An 18,021-nucleotide genomic window follows, 5' to 3' on the forward strand; every position below is an offset into this window, starting at 1 on the left:
AAACTGGCAAAACTGTTCAGCTCTGATAATAAAAGTTAAGGTAATTTTAAATATATGCCTTTATGCTTTTATATCTGGTAATGTATCCATTATGTCTGCAACATGCTGTTATACAGAATGATCTGCCCATCAAACTTTCTTGGAAATAGTTTATCCACTTAAGAGATATTTCTTTGCCACAATTCATAGAGTATTATAAGTCTATTAAAGATCCCCTTTACACTGAGCCAAGGGTTTTTTAAGGCAGAGGTGGTTAGGTCCCCTAGGGAACATTTGGTAATGTTTGGAGATATTTTTGGTTGTCACAATATGAGGAGTGGATGTTACTGGAATCTCCTCTGTGCAGGTCGGGATGTTATTAAATAATTCTGCAATGTATAGACAGTTCCCACAGAAAAAAAGAAAAAAAGAAAGAAATACCTGGTCCAATATGTTAATAGTGCTGGGATTGAGAAAACTTGCTTAGAGCATGTATACTAGTTACATCTGGAGACTCAATTTCACAAGAACAAAATATCAAAAGCCAAAGAGGCTAAGAAAAGTCAATGAAGCATGACCTGAACAACTACAAGCAGGCCTTTGAAAAACCTCACCATTTTTTAAGGAAAAGAAAACATGTACTTGGTTATCTGGCATTAAAGACAAGTATTAGCCAAGTGTGGGGGTATATACATGTAATTCCAGTATCTGAGAGCCTGAGACAGAAAGATTTCAGGTTCAAGGCCAGCCTTAGCAACTTAGGGAGGCTCTCATCAACTTAGCAAGACCCTGTTTCAAAATTTAAAAAAAATTAAAAATGGGGCTTGAAGTATAGCTTGGAGGTAGAATTTTCCTAGGTTCAATCCCCACTAGCACAGGAAAAAAAAAAAAGAAGCAAGTATTCTCTAAATTCAGAAAACACAAGTGTCGGTCACTAGTAAAATATTTTGGCTACAAAAAATGTCACTTTCAGGGGATTTGGAGGTCAGTAGTAATAGGGTGAAATCCTATTTCACTGATAATAAAAAATAACATGAATATATCAATCACTCCAGGGTAGGATGTTTTTTACTGTAGGAAAAACATACAAAATCCTATTTACACTGAAATAAACAGCACTGACTGGTGTTTCCCGTCCACAGGCAATATTGGTGGAGTCAGAACCGAGAACACTATCCTCAGGGTAACATAACAGCACAAGATTAATAAGTTACTGGTCATTTTTATTGTAATGCCAACCTATCCTTCACATTGGATTTCTTTCTTATTGTAACAAGATATGGCTTCTGTATCACTTAATATCAAATGCCCGTACTAAACAGCTGGCTAACCGACGCTATGGAAAACATTCGTTTTCCCATCTCCCCCAAGAATACATTTTATTCAAATAAAAACAATTCAGGTAGCTTTTACACAGCCTCGCTCAGAGAGAAGGGCACAGGGATGATGAAATTTTGAATATGGGAGGGATTATGACCTACCTCCCTTGCGTCTATGTGAAGTGATGGGATTTCATATTGGATGGCTAAAAAAGCAATAGGGCAGTAGTAATAACAAATTATAGAGTTTTGCCAGAGCTCTCTGAAAGAAGAATAGAAATTTTTATTCTTTCAAGTTAGCTTATTGCAAAAAAGGCGTGTGTGAGTTTTTCCCTTTTCTGTAGGGACTCGGATACTTCTTCCCTGTAACCTTCAAAGCCTGAGCTAAGCAGTGACATTGAATTACGTTTTCTTCTTAAGTGGTAATTTGGATAAATGCAGGCAGAGGACAGAACTGACATTTTCCACAGACTGAATGCAAACAGCCTAGATCACCAGGGTCCTGTTACTAAATGTTTGTTCTTCTTTAGGTCATAACCAAGAACTAGGGAGCCTTAATTTTAGTTTCAGGTTGCTGTATGATATGCGGAGGTGATGGATTCTGGACATTTCAATCGGACTCAGCATGAGCCAGGAGCTACAACCCAGTCATAGTCTGACTTATGATACCCAAGAAGCCTCTCAGACCCTCCATGGGACACAACCACCTCTCCTCTGTGGTTCAGAAAAACACATTTTTTCCATTTTTTATTTTGAGAAAAAGTGTAAGGAAGTAAATGTTGAGAAAGAAGTTTCCCTCCCACCTCTGTTTCCAGTTCTGCATTGGCTCTTCCCAGCGAACGGTTCCCTCTCTACGTTCTATGTTATTCCGGACATATTTGAGACATAAAGAAGTGAATAGATTTAAAATTTTAGTCCTTTGTGCTGTTTTGGAAATAATGTTTACATTCTAGCTCACAAGAGAATTGTGAGATAGATTGGAATCCATTGTGAGCTACACTGGAATTCATTGTGAGGTACTTTGGAATCTTTTATAACTCAACTCAATCAGTAGTGAGCTATGTTTAACAGTACTATAACTTTGGATAGCAGCTTCTGGTGTGCGGACATGGTACAGGATCAACCTCTTCCCTATAGTGATAAATATTTCTCTCTCTGTTAGGTTACTTCAGTCTGAGTTGGGTCTGAATGCTATATAGAATACAGCAATGGGAAGACACGCTAACATGCTTTATTCAAGACATTGATATTAGATTCTTTGGGTAAGTTATCTCAATTAGTGTCAACATTTCTACAAGAAACCAGTATTCGTCAGAGAAACATTAGGTTGTGAAAATATTTTCAGTAATTTTGACATCTTACATATATAGAAATGGTTGTTCTGTCAGTTCCTTCTTATTGGGATATCACTATACAAGGTAATAAAACCAAAGATGAGCAAAACATGTTAAAAAGAATCAATATGTAGAAGGATCAAACGAATGAGAATACTGAATTATAAACTCCCTGTGACTTCCCATTTCACTATTGTAGATAAAAATTCTATCTTCTTGTTACAAACAGTACAATGGAGAGTTAAATGCTTCCAAAGTTTTTTTTTTTTTTGTTAAATCAAGACATGAGAAAGTCATAGGAGGTTTGCTTGGGTGATATGAGAGGTTGTGCTTAAGAAGAATCAAGTTGAGGTTTAGCCTGTGAACAGGATGGGCTGATGACTGGGTGGAGGAATGGTGTTAACTTGCTTAAAAAAAAAAAAACTCTTCTATGGTCAGTAATGCTTATTTATTTTTATTTATTTATAATTTATGTATTTGTGCATTTATTTATTTTGTACTAATGGGGATTAAAGCCAGAGATGTTGTACCTCTGGGCTATAGCCCCAGTCCTATTTTAATTTTTAGTTTAAAACAGGGTCAACCTGTAAATCTTTCTCAGCCTCCCAAGGACTGGGGTTATAGGTGTGTGTCACCACACCCTGCACTCACTTCCTACTTCTTTTTTTTTTTTTTGTGGTACTGGGATTTCTGGAAGTCCTTCTAACTCTGGGCTACACTCCCAGACCTATTTTTACATTTTTATTTGGAAACAGGGTCTCCTAAGCCATTGCGTGCGGCTGGCTTCGAACCTGCGCGATCCTCCTGTCTCTGCCTCCCAAGCACGGGGATTACAAGTGTGCACCACCATGCCCGGCCACTTCCTACTTCTGACACACACAATACTGGGTTGAACAGGCTGCTACTAAAAATAAGACATGACATGTGTCTTCACTGGGTTAGTAGTCTCATGGGAAATAGGTGTGTCAAATACATGATTAAACAGGATAATTGCCAAATATGGTGGGTATACCATACTCAATGAAATAATAATACCAATATTTGATTATGGTATATTATATATTAATATCAAGGTTGATTATGTAGCATCACAGCAGGTCCATTAATCCTTGCAAAGTCTTATGAAAAGGTGTGAATACTGCCATTTCTACTTCACAGATGAGAAAACTAAAGTAGGCACAATGGTTCATGGTCACATGTGTCCACATGCACGTACTATAGAATCCAAGAGATAAAGGGCAGGATTTGGATACACACTGGGGTTGTGTTATGGTTAGATATAAATTGTGTCATGAAAACTTCACATATTGATGTTCAAAGTTGATATAAATAAGCAATGAGGGTTGCAATCTCATTGGTGGATACATTTACTGGGTGGTAACCTAGGCAGGTGAGGGGGATGGGAGAGGGGAAGAGGAAAATTCTCTAATTGAAAATGATGTACATTCACAAACATATCAGAATAAATCACTAAGCCAAACATAAGGAGGAGGAAGGAGGGAGGGAATGAGGTGAGGACTGGGGGAGGATTGAATGAGTGATGTGTCCATGTATGCCTCTACCATCCTGTACCCCATTAAGATGTATGAATACAACGTACCAATAAAAAAGAGTAATTTTTTTCAAGTCAAATGAACAAGATTTCAAATATATAAGGACTTGATAGCTTCAGTTACAGCTGTCAAATATGGAGACATCTGAAAACATCAGCAAGAGATATTCCGGTGAACTTAGAGTCTAGAATTCACAACTGAAGCTGTTTACTAGTGAAGAGGCTAATACCATGTGTTTTTTGGACAGGTCCTGCCAGAAGAGAGGACTGTTTTGATTCTGTTCTCTTTATAGATAAGAGGGATAGTCCTGAGTATACATATGCAAGCTAAAAGGAATATTCAGTAGTCAGGAAGGTATTGAAAACCTGATTTAAAGACCTGGAATGTAACTCAGTGGTAAAATGTTTTCTTGTTATGCATGAGGCACTGGGTTTTATCCCCATTACCAAAAATCAATCAATTGATCAATAAGCATGGGGGGCCTTCCCGTCTCAAGTTTGTTCTTAAATAAACCATGTGGCCTTGTGAACATCAGTGTGGGCACCAGCAGAGAGTGCTCGATATTCAATGTCAACTCCTTCTGTTCCTATGCAGCTTCCTCTTTATGCTAGCTGGGCAAAGCCATCTGGTTCTCTTTGGGTCAGAGACCTGTGCTTGACTTCCACCTCTAATGCCTACTGAACAGCCTCATTTATTTAGCTGTAAGATGGGAATGTCAGAACTCACCCAAAGAGATAACACTGTTAGTAAATGAGACAAAGCTCTTAAGGTGTTTTGATGTGATATTTGATTTTATTTCACAATCAACTGAGCGGTACAGCACATTTGGAAGACAACTGAAAGTAATACAGAGAAGAGATAATATTTTGAAATTGGTCTTTATTCCATTTTATGTGGTACTTGTACTAAAATTCCCTGGCATAATGTTTGTAATTTTGAGGATGTATATTGTATACCTTAGGGGTAAAGTGTTATGATGTATAAATTTTACTTTGCTATGGTCAAACCAAAAATTTCTATTAATCTAGATAATAATTAACTCTCTTGCAATTAAATACTTAAGTGTACGTATAGTTAAGTATAAAAGTAAGTTATTTTATTTCTATATTTTAGCAATATAAGCTCTATGATATAAAAGCTATGTATATCTAGGTCAATGTGATATCTCCAATCCTTTTCATGAGACTTGGCAAATAGGTACCATTTATAAGTAGATATATATTGCAGATAGGTAGACACATATGTACATAAGACATATAAATAAATAAATATATATATATATATATATATTATGATACATATATAAACACATATTTCACATATGTGTATCTATACATGAGACATGTTTTACAATATTGCACATATGCATATAACATAATATATGCATGTACAATATTGCAAAATATTAACGGTTGTTGAGTATAATTAGTGGACATTCAGGTACCTATTTATTTACTATTTCTATTTTTCACTAAGTGTTTAAATTTCCAAAATCAATTTTTAACTGTAACTGCCTGTACTCACTTGACTCTCAGATCGAATGCATCCATTTGACTCCACTGAATTACAAACACAAAGTGCTCTGTGGATAGCCTGTGTTCAATGAAGCCCATTCTATCCAGGATAGCACCTGGATTCCATCACCATCATGTTAGCACACTCTGCCTTATTAGGGACCTTTTGAGTTAACCATTTAAACTCAACTGTGCAATGGAATTCTAGAGGACTTTCTCATCTCATCTCATCTCATGTCTTTACAATTCTTTTACTCACCAAGTTTATAGTGCTTTGTTGGAAATAAAAAAGTGCTTATTGGACAAATGAAAGGATATTTTTACGTTTTGCTCCTAGAGAGAAGTTTTTGTTGTTGTTGTTTGTTTGTTTTTTTTTTTTTTTGGTGGTACTGGGGATGGAACCCTTCTACCTCCAGGCTACGCTTCCAGACCTATTTTTACATTTTTATTTGGAAACAGGGTCTCTTAAGCCAGCAAGGCTGGCTTCGAACCAGTGCGATCCTCCTGTCTCCGTCTCCCAAGCGCGGGGATTACAAGTGTGCGTCACCACGCCCCGCTAGAGAGAAGTTTTAATCAACCAAAGGACAAAGGACCAAGCTTCTATTGTCAACCTACAATCATTGGTTATTCTTTATAGAAAGAAAACTGTGAGTAAAGGGTTTGTCCCATATATTGTTTTTCTAAATTGATGGAACATACCACTGTGCTTTCAAGACTCACTGGATGTTTGTTGAATGACTGAATAAATGACTGTCAGAATGACTCTCCGTAAAATGTAATTACGTAAACACTTTCAGCAGCCCACAGATCTTAATAGAGGTCACTGACCAAACATAAAAATGGACTTTAACTCATTCTTTCCTCTACATTGGTCTTCATTAAGGTCTTTACTACAGTTGCCTCTTATCAAAAGATAAATACAAGCCTTGGAGAACTCCACCACAGAAAGATGTAAACATAAAGCAACCAACCAGGCATAGTTATTGTCAATTTTAAGAAAGTCAATGCAAAGCAAAAGGAACAGGAAGTGAGAAGAAAGTTTCAACTCAAGATATTTAGAATTCACAAAATTTTTGAGAGGCCCAGACCACATGGTAAGGGAGTCTTAATTTTTCAGAGGAGGAATCTTAAGCTAAGTAAGAGGCCGTAGCTTTCCAGATGGTAATTAAAATGAACCATGGACATGCAGTCACTTATGTTAGGGACTTGACTCCTGTTCATTATCATTACCCTGATCATCAGAAGGAAGAAGTATTAACATAGAAACTAACCTGGGTACAGACTAGAAATCACTGAGAGGTAATTTCTTTTTTTTTTCCTTACCTTTTCTTTGTGTGTGTGTGTGTGTGTGTGTGTGTGTGTGTGTGTGTGTGTGTGTGTGTTAGTTTGGGGAACTAACCCCAGATACAATCTACCTCCACCAAACTTATAGTCCTTTAAAAAATGTATTTGAAATAGGCTCTTCCTAGTTTGCGGAGAGTGTCACTATGTTGCTGAGGCTGGTCATGAACCTGTGATCCTCCTATCTCAGCCTCCTAAGTACTGAGATTATAGGTGTGTGCCACTATGACCAGCTTGAACTTTGTTTTCTAGACTGAATAGCAAGGTCAACAGTCTTAACTAGAGAAACACAGATCATTCTTCCAGTCTAACTTTATCTTTACTCCTTCTTCACATCCAATTTTTTATATTGTGTCTTTTTTGGGGGGGTAGGGAACAGAAGAGAGTAGAAGAGAAGAGAGAAGGGCTTAATGTGACCAAAGGAAATGTAAAAATGGAGTTCAGAATCAGTTATGGTGAAAACAATCATTACAATGGTAACAAAAATTTGGTTCCAATTCTGGGTTTGAAGACATTACTCAAAAGCAAAACACATTTGAACATTTGTTTTCCTTTGGTATTCAATCCGAGCTCAAAGATCTCTTAGGAATTAAAATAGAGAAAATGTAATCAACTTACCCATTCTGTATGGCGGCTGTGGGGTCATAGGTCAGAGCCATCCCAGCCTGTACATAGGGAGAAAGGACAGAAAACAAATCTCAACATTTTTATTGTTCTACCCGAGGCCTTCAGTTCAAACACTTTTATCTTGACTTTCAGTGATTTAGGCATATTTGGGTGTATATAAATTTATTCACCTTCCTTGCCATTTTTACTGTTCACAAACTAGAACTCAACAGTGAATTGGTAGTTTATACAGTCTATTTAGACAAACCAATGAACAGTGCCATGTGCTTGGTTGACTCCCATTTCGGTTTCTCTAAACCCACCCTCTGTCTAATTTAATAGCCTTATCATTTCTCACTATTGTCAAGAATAGCTATTGTGCATTTCATGCCGCGAAAAACATTAAGAGTGAATCCTGGGGTCATGTTAAATATAAAAGTGACTTAAAATGCATTGGAACTTAAAAAAAAACCTTTTAGAAAATATTTACTTTAAAATAGATTCTGTGCCTCAGGGGTATGGAGGTAATGAGTCACCAGGTTCTTGTCCTGATAGATTGCTAGTACTTGTTCTACTTAGAATGGTAGAAAGCGGAGGTCATTTACATATAATGGAAATTCTAGGCCATGCAGCTAATAAGGACCAAGTTTTGCTCTGTTTCTAAGAACAAGATTGTCTCTGAAAAACCATACTTCTGTAACTTATAGAGATTTTGGAAAAGAATATGAACTTTTGGATTGCTGATTCATAGCAAAAATTCCTCACGGATTTTAGTTAGCCAATCTGTCCTAGCTAGAAACATAGTAATTATTAATAAACTGTATTTCTTTGTTAAATATATACTTGGTCAGAAAGTCTACATGGGCCTCTTTTCCCTCTTAATTCCTTGTTCTATCCTTCAGCACACAAGGGGGAAGGAACCGAGTAGATGTCTGTATGGTACAGTAGAAAGGATGTGTGTTTCGGAGTCTGACAGGTCTAGCCCAGCTCCTCTCTCTATTCCTTCCTAGTAGAGTGACCTTGGGCAAATATTTAACCTATTTGAACCTCAATTTCCTTAACTGTTAAATACCATAATACCAACCTCATCAAATTATTGTGAAATATAAATGAGATTATGTTTGTCAAGTGTCCAGCAGAATGCCTGGAGACAAGATAAATATCATAATATGGAGAAATATGTGATCAGTATCCTGTAAGTGATATGGATGAGGTACAAAGGAGGAGGGCTGGAGATAGTCAGGTGGGGCACAGAGAAGAAGTACCACTAAGGCAAGCTTTGGAAGATGAGTAGGTGGGAAGTGAAGGCCAGCTCAGGAAAAGGAGGTAGAAAGTAAGAAGTGCGTAACTATTCACACCAAGGTGGGAGATCCACTTGTAATAGGACTTGTGGTTGGAAGAGTGGGAAATAAGACTGGAAAGGTCAGGAGAGAGGATCTGGATTGTCCAACTTCTCTTGAGAACCACTGGGTATTTTTGAGCAGAGAAATAATATCACAGAGAGGAGCTTGGCAGCATGAGACAGCATGAGCCTCTGGAGAACAGAGTAAGTCCAGAGAAGGTCGAGAGACTAAGGGGAAATCATTATTGCAAAAATGTAGGGAATTAATATATGCTTCAACTCCTTCAGGAGTTTGCCTAAGGACATTCCTGCCTCTGAGAACTTTCAGCAAGAGACCATGCGAGAAAGGGTCAGGTCATATGTTTTATATCATAACAGCGGAGAACTCTTCTAGTTAGATATAGACTGTTCCCAGAAGAGCTCAGGTATTAATGTTCAGAGTTGATACAACTGAGTCATAAGGGTTTTTGTCTCATCAGTGGATGAATGCATGACAATGTATCTACTGGGTGGTAAGGAAGACAGGTAGGATGTGGCTAGAGAAGGTGGGTCCCTGAGGGTGTTGCCTTGGGGACTGTGCTTTTGTCTTTGAATCCCCCTTGCTTCCTTGCTCCAGTTTCTTTATATCTGCTCCCTCCCACCAGGTCCTGATACCCTCAGACCCCAGCCTCACATGGTCCGAACCTGAAATCTCCAAGAAAACTATGAGTAAATATATCTTCCTTCATCTCATTTGGGCGGTTAGTTGTTTTTGGATTATTGCAGCGAGAATGCTGACCGAGATAGTAACAAAACAAGGCAAAGATTTTTTTTTTAAATTTTTATTTTTAACTTAACTGTTGGCTGACTGTCACAGCACCATGGCTACACTTGGCCACACTTGGTTTGCACTTGATGTGTAACAGATTGCTGAGTTGTAATTCCATGTTTCTAATGTAGATTTTGCATTCAATTTCCTTTTGTCTCCTTCCACAAAGATGAAAAAGAAATCGATTGATCTGCTCTGTCTAGCCACCCTCATGTTAAGCTAGAACCATGAAATCATTCTTATGTAATCACCAAATATGTAGGCGTGGATACAAACTCCAGAGTCACACGCACACAAAAATAATTGAAATATCTTGGGAACAAATGAAAGTGCCACACCACATACATACATAGAAAAGTGATGTTGAGGACGGTCACTTTCAAGAGGGGCTTATGACACGCACAAATATTTTTGGTTTTTCATATTCACTTTATTTGTACGTTGCAGACATGTATAATTGACTTCTAATGAAAAAGACAGTTTGCCATTTGTCAACAACAGATAAGTTTTTGGCTTAGTGTTTCAGCCAGTATAGGGTATTTCTAGAACTTCTAGACAGAATTAATACTGTAAGAGCTAAATATTTTAGAAAAAAATCCTAAGTGGTTTATTGGACTAAAGTATCCTTTTTAACAAATATAGAGGGTTTGTTGAGACAGATCAGTTTGACAGGAACTAGATATTTGTTATTAATAAGTACAAATGAGTACAAAAGGTTATGTCAAGAGATAATAATTAGAGAGCTACTACTGCTTGCAGTGTACACATTAATGGGTATACACGGAGGCTTCCTGAGCCAAATACTTGCTCTTCCTAACAAAGCTAATGGAAAGATGGGCTGACAGAATTGTTCTACTACCTTTGAAACTATTTTTAGACTGAATGTGAATGGGGATCAAAAGGTTTGAAGGAAGAAAATTTATACAAACAGAGAGAGAGAGAGAGAGTAAAATTCTTAGAAGATTTGAAATGATAATCATTTAGACTACCATTTCTTCTTTTTCTAAGGCCTGTCTTGACACATGATGTATTAAAACTACATGATACATGATGTACTCTAATCCGTGCTGTATTATAAACATAATTTATTTATGTATGGTACTGGGTATTAAACCCAGAGGCATTTGACTTCTGAGCTATATACCCCTGGAACTTGAGAGTATTCTTTATTTTATGAATCCTCTTTCTTTTTGGTAGTGAGGGATTTTCCTTCTCACCTATCCCCTACCCAGCCTTATTTTATTTATTTTTCACTTTGAAACAGAGCCTCCCTAAGTTAACATACACTTGCCTTGAAGCCTAGGTCCTTCCGTTTCAGTCTTCCAAGTACTAGAATAAGTTAATAAGTCATCTTTCTCTTTTAAAAATATGACCTGTGTAATTTGTCATCTCAATAGTAGCTCAGACTTTTCCTTGATTTCTAGCAGCAGTTCATGTTTTGTTTTACTTTTTCCTTCATATTCTGTGTGCGTGTGTGTGTGTGTGTGTGTGTGTGTGTGTGTGTGTGTGTGGTGTTAGGGATGGATCCCAGGGGCATTCTATCTCTGAGCAACAGCTCCAGCCCTATTTTTTTACTCTTTATTTTGAAACAAGGTCTCATGGAGTTGCAAAGGGCTTCACTAAGTAGCTAAGGCTGTCCACGAACTGTGATTCTCCTGTCTCAGCCTCCCGAAATCTGGGATTAAAGTGTGCACCACCACGCCCGGCTTCATATTCTTTTAATTTTTACCGGAGCTACCCTCCTCCCACCAGCTCTTAATTTTTTATGCTTACATGACCTTTATAAAGAAACTTGGCTAGAAACTTGAAAACCACTTAGTGTTGCAGTGCTAAATAATGCTTTGAGATTTGGAATATGATTTTATTTAAAAAATCTTAAGGTAATGTGACAGGTCAAAGATAAAAGATTAATTTCTGCTTTTTCAGCTCTATAACATAAGTAAAAATTCAGCTGGAAGTTATCATCAGTTGCAAATATGCTCTCAAATTAGCATACCATTAAAAACAACGTTTACTTAAAAATAAAGTGACATGGCATAAAATTGGAAATCAAAGGGTTAGAACATTCTCATCATGGGAACACAGAGGAAACCTGGCTTTCAAGTTAAAAAGCTCTGAGTCGTGCTGATGATACTATGATAGCTTGACAGTGTCTACTTGTGCGGCTATAGTTTGCCAGACTCTGTGCTCAGCGCTCCATCCGCACCTCCTCATTTATTGCATCCCACCACTAAGTATGCGCTTTAATCCTCTCCTTCCACTGCGGAGGGAACTGACATTGGCAGACTTTGAAAACTCACCCAGTGTGATTGCTCAGCTTGGAAGCTGTGGAATGTGTGATTTAAACTCTAGAGCTTATCCCTTTATCCGAAAGTAGAGTTCCTGAACAAATTTGAAAGAGAGGAACATAGTATCTGCTACATTATAAAAAGTGATACAGTTGGTTCCTTAACATTCGCAGAGAAATATTCCGAATGGTGCATCATAAAAGAACTTAGGACTCATTAAATGCCTACAGCCCAAAGCCCAAGTGGATTTCTAAACATTTTCCTTGCTATGCCACTGAGGTCCCAAAGCCAAGAGCATCCTCTGTTGACTAAGGGACCAGGTGGAGTATTCCAACTGTGGGAAGCATCCCTGCCTTGTAAGTGAACATAACTCAAGCGCGCAGTTAGCTGCCCTGGAAAACAAAGAGAGAGCTCTAATTTAACAACAAGACGAAGATGACCTATGTCCTTGTGACTGCTAATTTTATGAGCTTTGTTTTTCTCTTAGTGTTATGTAGATATGAATCCAGTTACAGCCAAGTATTTGATGTCAACAATGCTAAATTAGATTCTTACATTCTATTTTAATCTCCTGTGTAGATATCTTAGCTACTTTAGGCTCTCAGAGGGCGGGGAACCTGCTTGTCCATAGCGTGTACTCTCTCTCCAGTCCCCTGCCCCCAAGGAATAGGCGCTCAGTAAATGCTATTGAGCTATCTTTTTTTTTTTTTTTTTTTGGTGGTACTGGCCTTCTTGGAAACCCTTCTACCTCTAGGCTACACTCCCAGACACCTATTTTTTTTTTATATTTTATTTGGAAACAGGGTCTCTTAAGCCAGCGAGGCTGGCTTCGAACCTGCACGATCCTCCTGTCTCTGCCTCCCAAGTGCGGGGATTACAAGCATGCGCCACCATGCTCGGTTTAACTAAGCTATTTTAAAAATACCTTTTTAAAATATATTTTGAGCCGGGCGTGGTGGCCCACGCTTGTAATCCCCGCGCTTGGGAGGCGGAGACAGGAGGATCGCGCAGGTTGGTAGCCAGCCGCGCTGGCTTAAGAGACCCTGTTTCCAAAAATAAAATAGGTCTGGGAGTGTAGCCTGGAGGTAGAAGGGCTTCCAGGAACCCCAGTACCACCAAAAAAAAAAAAATTATATATATATATATATGCTGGGCATGGTGGTACACACTTATAATCCCAGCATTCGGGAGGCTGAGCCTGGAGGATCGCGGTTCGCAGACAGCCCCAGCTACTTAGTGAGGCCCTCTGCAACTTAGTGAGACCCTGTTTCAAAATAAATAATAATTTAGGGGACGTATCTCGGGGGTCGAATGCCCCTGGGTTCTATCCCCAGACCATCAAAAAAAATGTGTGTGTGTGTGTGTGTGTGTGTGTGTGTGTGTGTGTGTGTGTGTAACAGAATTCTCTATTCTCTCCAAAAGGACATTTCTGCCAAAGGTCATCCTACATTGAGAAATTAAGAAAACAAATGGGAACATAAGAGTAGAGTTTCTCATTATGAATGCAGACATCTAATCCATTTAGGACACGGTCGTTCCTTCTACTTCACTGTGTCCTCAGTACATCAGATGAAGTCATTGAAGGGACAGAGGCATTATGATAGCAGATGTTGGTGGTGATGTGGAGAGGGTTAAAATGGATAATTGCGATAGAAAGTCTGTGTGTGTTCATTTTTGCTCAAAAAAATAAACACAAGCTAAAAAAGTTGAACATATCCCACCAAGATATTTATTTATCTAGAATCACAATACAGGATGCAATTACTGTGTTACTGATAATATTTATGTGCCTACTTAGATATCGATAAATACGTTTTTGTCTCAGTCCCAAATAGATTCAGTTAAAATGAGCAATTGTTCCCCCTGTCTTGAAGCACAATAGGGCCAAGCCTGGGTCTTTGCAATGGATCTTTTCAACATTGCTTACACTTGGCTGTGGAATCATAGTAGCACGGGAAATCCCGCTCTCCCATGCAACTTCTAAAGGCCTTCATTCACTTACTGGTGATAAAGAGAATTTTATCAATATGAACTTTGAATAAACAAGAGTTATAAAAATGTGTGGCACAAGGGGAAATTTTGAACCATCACTAGAAACAAGCTCATTTCAGGTCTGAAAATAGAAAAATTATTATTATTATTATTATTATTATTATTATTATTATTATTATTATTATATTTTTGCAGTACAGGGGATGGGACCCAGAGGTATTCTACCTCCGAGGTACACCCCCAGCCCTATTTTTTTTTTTTTTTGCGGCACTAGGGATGGAACCCAGAGGCATTCTAACTCCAAGCTACACCTCCAGCCCTGTTTTTATTCTTTATTTTGAAACAGGGTCTCACTGAGTTGCAAAGAGCCTCACTAAGTAGCTGAGGCTGGCCATGAACCATGATCCTCCTGTCTCAGCCTCCCGAATACTGAGATTACAAGTGTGCACCACCACACCCAGCTTGATAATTTATTATTTGAGTTAAACAACATAACAAGTAACTTAGCTAAAGTTGGCTGAGATAAAACCGATAACTCTGGCTTTTAGTTTATTAATAGCAGATTTGTGAGTGCATTAAGGGATCTCCTGTTAAAAGAAAATTAAAGTACACTATATCAGTATATCACATACCTAAAAAGTTTCCAAACTAACACACTCAGCCAGAATCATAGCATTATACTTGTGAGTGGTACCCTTGGAATTATACAATTCACACTTTGTATTCCTATGTACAGAAGCCTGTATCTTGGGCAAATAAAAATCCATCTAGCCAGATATGGCATTGTTCGCCTCTCATCCCTGTCCTTGGGAGGGTGAAACAGGAGGATCACAGGTTTACAACAAGCATCAGTAACTTGGCGAGACTCTGAGCAACATAAAGGGACCCTGTTCTAAAACAAAACAAAACAAAACAAAAAGTAAAGAGCTTGGTGTGTGCCTCAGAGGTAGAGTGCCCCTGGGTTCAATCCCCAGGACCTCCCCAAAACTATAAGCACTATAATAGAATCTATTCAAGAAACACTATATTATCATGCTTCACCTAAAACTTGTTATTTGATTGGACATAATTAAGGAATTCCAAAGCCTCACTATTCCTAGATTGCATGCCAAAAAGAAAATTAATAATACTTAATTATTCTCTTCAACATAACCAATAAATGATTCCTGAGAATGTGAAGGAAACTTAGCAATGATTGTGAACAATGACATTGGTTTTATGAGTTCAGTTTTATACCCAAACTGTGAGGACAATCTTGTTAAATGTTTCCTGAGCAGGGAAAAAAAAATCTTCAGGACATCAATTAGAGAAAATAGGTGTTACTTTTCATTGCTTTTAAATTGAGTCTTGAAAAGAACAGTAAGATAAAGACATGTCCTTTGGTTGGCTTTGTTTTATAATAAAACCTTGGCATTTGTTCATTAAATGCCTGAGTTTTTGTTGTATTTTTCTTTTTCTATTGCTATGTCTTATGCTTGTGTCTGTGACCAAAACATTATTTCATAGAACTATGTAATTCTCCAAACAACTGTTATCAGTGAAACTTAACTCAATTAAGATAGAACCTGGAAATATTTCATGAAAGTTTTGAACCAGTGAGAACTTGTTTTTCCATGATATTTGTACTATTTGAAGATAAAATTCCAGTATACACATTTGGTAAGATTATCTTATGCTGTAATTTGAACCTTTGGGTTTACTTATATTTGAAAATTCTTAAGGAAAGCCAAAGACCAATCACAAAAGAGTGAATATAAAGTCATTTTAAAACTGGAGTGGCTAGATTACTATAGAGAAGACATCTCCATCCTTTGATTTGATTCAATCATCTCTAAAATATAGCCGAATAAAGGTTACAAAAATACATATGTCACAATGTTATATATCTGTGTGCTTAGCTGTGATGGTGGTGGTGGTAATGAATGAATGAAAATATATTTTTGTTCACAATTGTCTTACTGAGGTACCAAGTTGCCATGAATAAGATTTTGATCTAGTCATGGGCACATTCTTGTAGTATTTTACTACTGATTCTGTTGTTTTATTTGGAGTCCAAGTTGATTGCTTTTGGGTTGTTACTGGAAATGTGTTCTTTGGGGATGCAAGAGGGAGCCAATGAAATTCTCCTTCAGGGTCCTGATACAGTTTTGAGCTGGTGTGAAGCATTCCTGGTTTGAGACCAGTTGTTTGAGGAAGCATAATCATGATCAGTTAGAGCCGTATTTTGGCTGAACATAAAAGTGCAACTATAGCCTCATATATAATAACACATCTGGCTAGTGCCAGACATGCATGTCATGGGGATTATGAGTCACAGCAAAGACAATGCAAGATGGCTCATAGCTAGTCTTGATATTAACATATTTTGCTATCAGCATGTCACAAGTACTGGCCACTGGGAACATAAAAGCTGGAGTGGGACCCTGGTGATTCCTGCCATGCCAGTCAACACCAGGTTCTGTGTGGAAATTCAGAGGCTCTGGGGAAGATACCAATGAAGTTAGATTTTTTTCCATGTGCCTAAAATAAAGCATCATATAGCAAGAGGTTGTTTTTTGAAGCAGATGCAGAAAGCTAGCCACCGATCACTAAGGGAGACATTAAAATCATTCATTAAGATGTGAAAATGTGCTAATTTTCTTTCTTTCCTTTTTTTTTTTTTTTTTTTTTTTTTTTGGTGGTACTGGAGTTCCTGGAAGCCCTTCTACTTCTGGGCTACACTTCCAGACCTATTTTATATTTTTATTTGGAAACAGGGTCTCTTAAACCAGCACGGGTGGCATCGAATCTGCGTGATCCTCCTGTCTCCTCCTCCCAAGTGCGGGAATTACAAGCGTGCGCCACCACGCCCGGCTGAAAATGTGCTAATTTTCTAATAAAGTTAATTTTGCTCTGAAAGTAGTTATTTTTCATAAAATATACTATTTTGATATGTTAGGGTAGAATTTTTAAATTTATATTTTAGATGAAATAATAAAGATTTTAAAATCGCAAAGGGGAAATATGCAATAAGAACCGGAGTTCACCAAAGAAAAAGAAACTAAATTGCATCCATCTCCTGATCATTCTACTCAGTTTGTTATCTCTTGAAAGATTAATTACTTGAAAATTTTCCTGTGCTCTTAATTTATGCAAAAACATGGCCACTAGCATGTATTTATATTTCAAAACTTTGGTAATTTATACCAATTTATGTGTGTAAAGATTACAGTATTATATTTTTCACAAAAATGCATTTCACCAGACTATGCTAATAAAACTATCAAAATGCCACCCAAAAGAAAAGTTTTAAATAATAAATTAAAATTTAATTAGCATATCAATTTTCATGCTTACAGCTCTTTTGAATTGCTTGGCATCCCCCGGGTTTTATATTTTAAGTATTTATATCAGAAATCCATTTCACATTAGCATTTTTTACTCGACTTTCAGGAGGGAGGAAAAGTAAACATTATCATCTATGTTATTATCCCAAATTCTGAAGCAGAATACTCTAAATTGTTATGTGTTGTTTAATGCAAGAAGGCAATGACTGAAAGGTATATCTTTGTTTTATACAACAAGAAAAAGAAACAAGCAAAAATATACATTGAAAAATCAATCTGTATGGAGTTGGCATGACAAATCACTACGAAAGTAAATGAAATACAAAGCCGCCCATCAGAAATGGACTCAAGGGAAGGCTTATCTATCACCCTTGATACTGGATAAAGGAAGGGGACAGAGAGTATGTTCTCTTGAGAACTGGGCTCCAAGTCCTCTTTTTAAGTAGTGCTTTTATTCACGCAATCAGTGTGGTCCCAGACCTTCAGCACAGAAGGTAGGGACTAAGCAAGATGACTGAGCAGGGCTAATGCAAACCTTCTTGTAAGGTGCCATTGATTGAAAGAGGAAAACCAATTTCTAAAGTGTTAAAGTATACACAAACAGACAATAACTAAAACA

At 37.5% G+C, this 18,021-nt stretch overlaps 1 protein-coding gene across 5 annotated transcripts in view; it reads right to left on the minus strand.

The window, feature by feature from the left end:
- Positions 1-18,021, minus strand: part of RBMS3 (RNA binding motif single stranded interacting protein 3) — a gene marked incomplete at its 3' end in the record, with an annotated part of 718,132 nt that overhangs the window by 105,928 nt on the left and 594,183 nt on the right. For all 5 annotated transcript variants that reach the window (XM_080714872.1, XM_080714869.1, XM_080714871.1 and 2 more), the window contains exon 8: positions 7,659-7,705. In XM_080714872.1, coding sequence (XP_080570998.1) covers positions 7,659-7,705 — 47 coding nt within the window. The remainder of the gene's footprint in view (positions 1-7,658; positions 7,706-18,021) is intronic.

The sequence above is a fragment of the Muscardinus avellanarius genome (genome assembly GCF_963383645.1).
Source record: "Muscardinus avellanarius genome assembly, chromosome: 18".
Classification (NCBI taxonomy): domain Eukaryota; kingdom Metazoa; phylum Chordata; class Mammalia; order Rodentia; family Gliridae; genus Muscardinus; species Muscardinus avellanarius.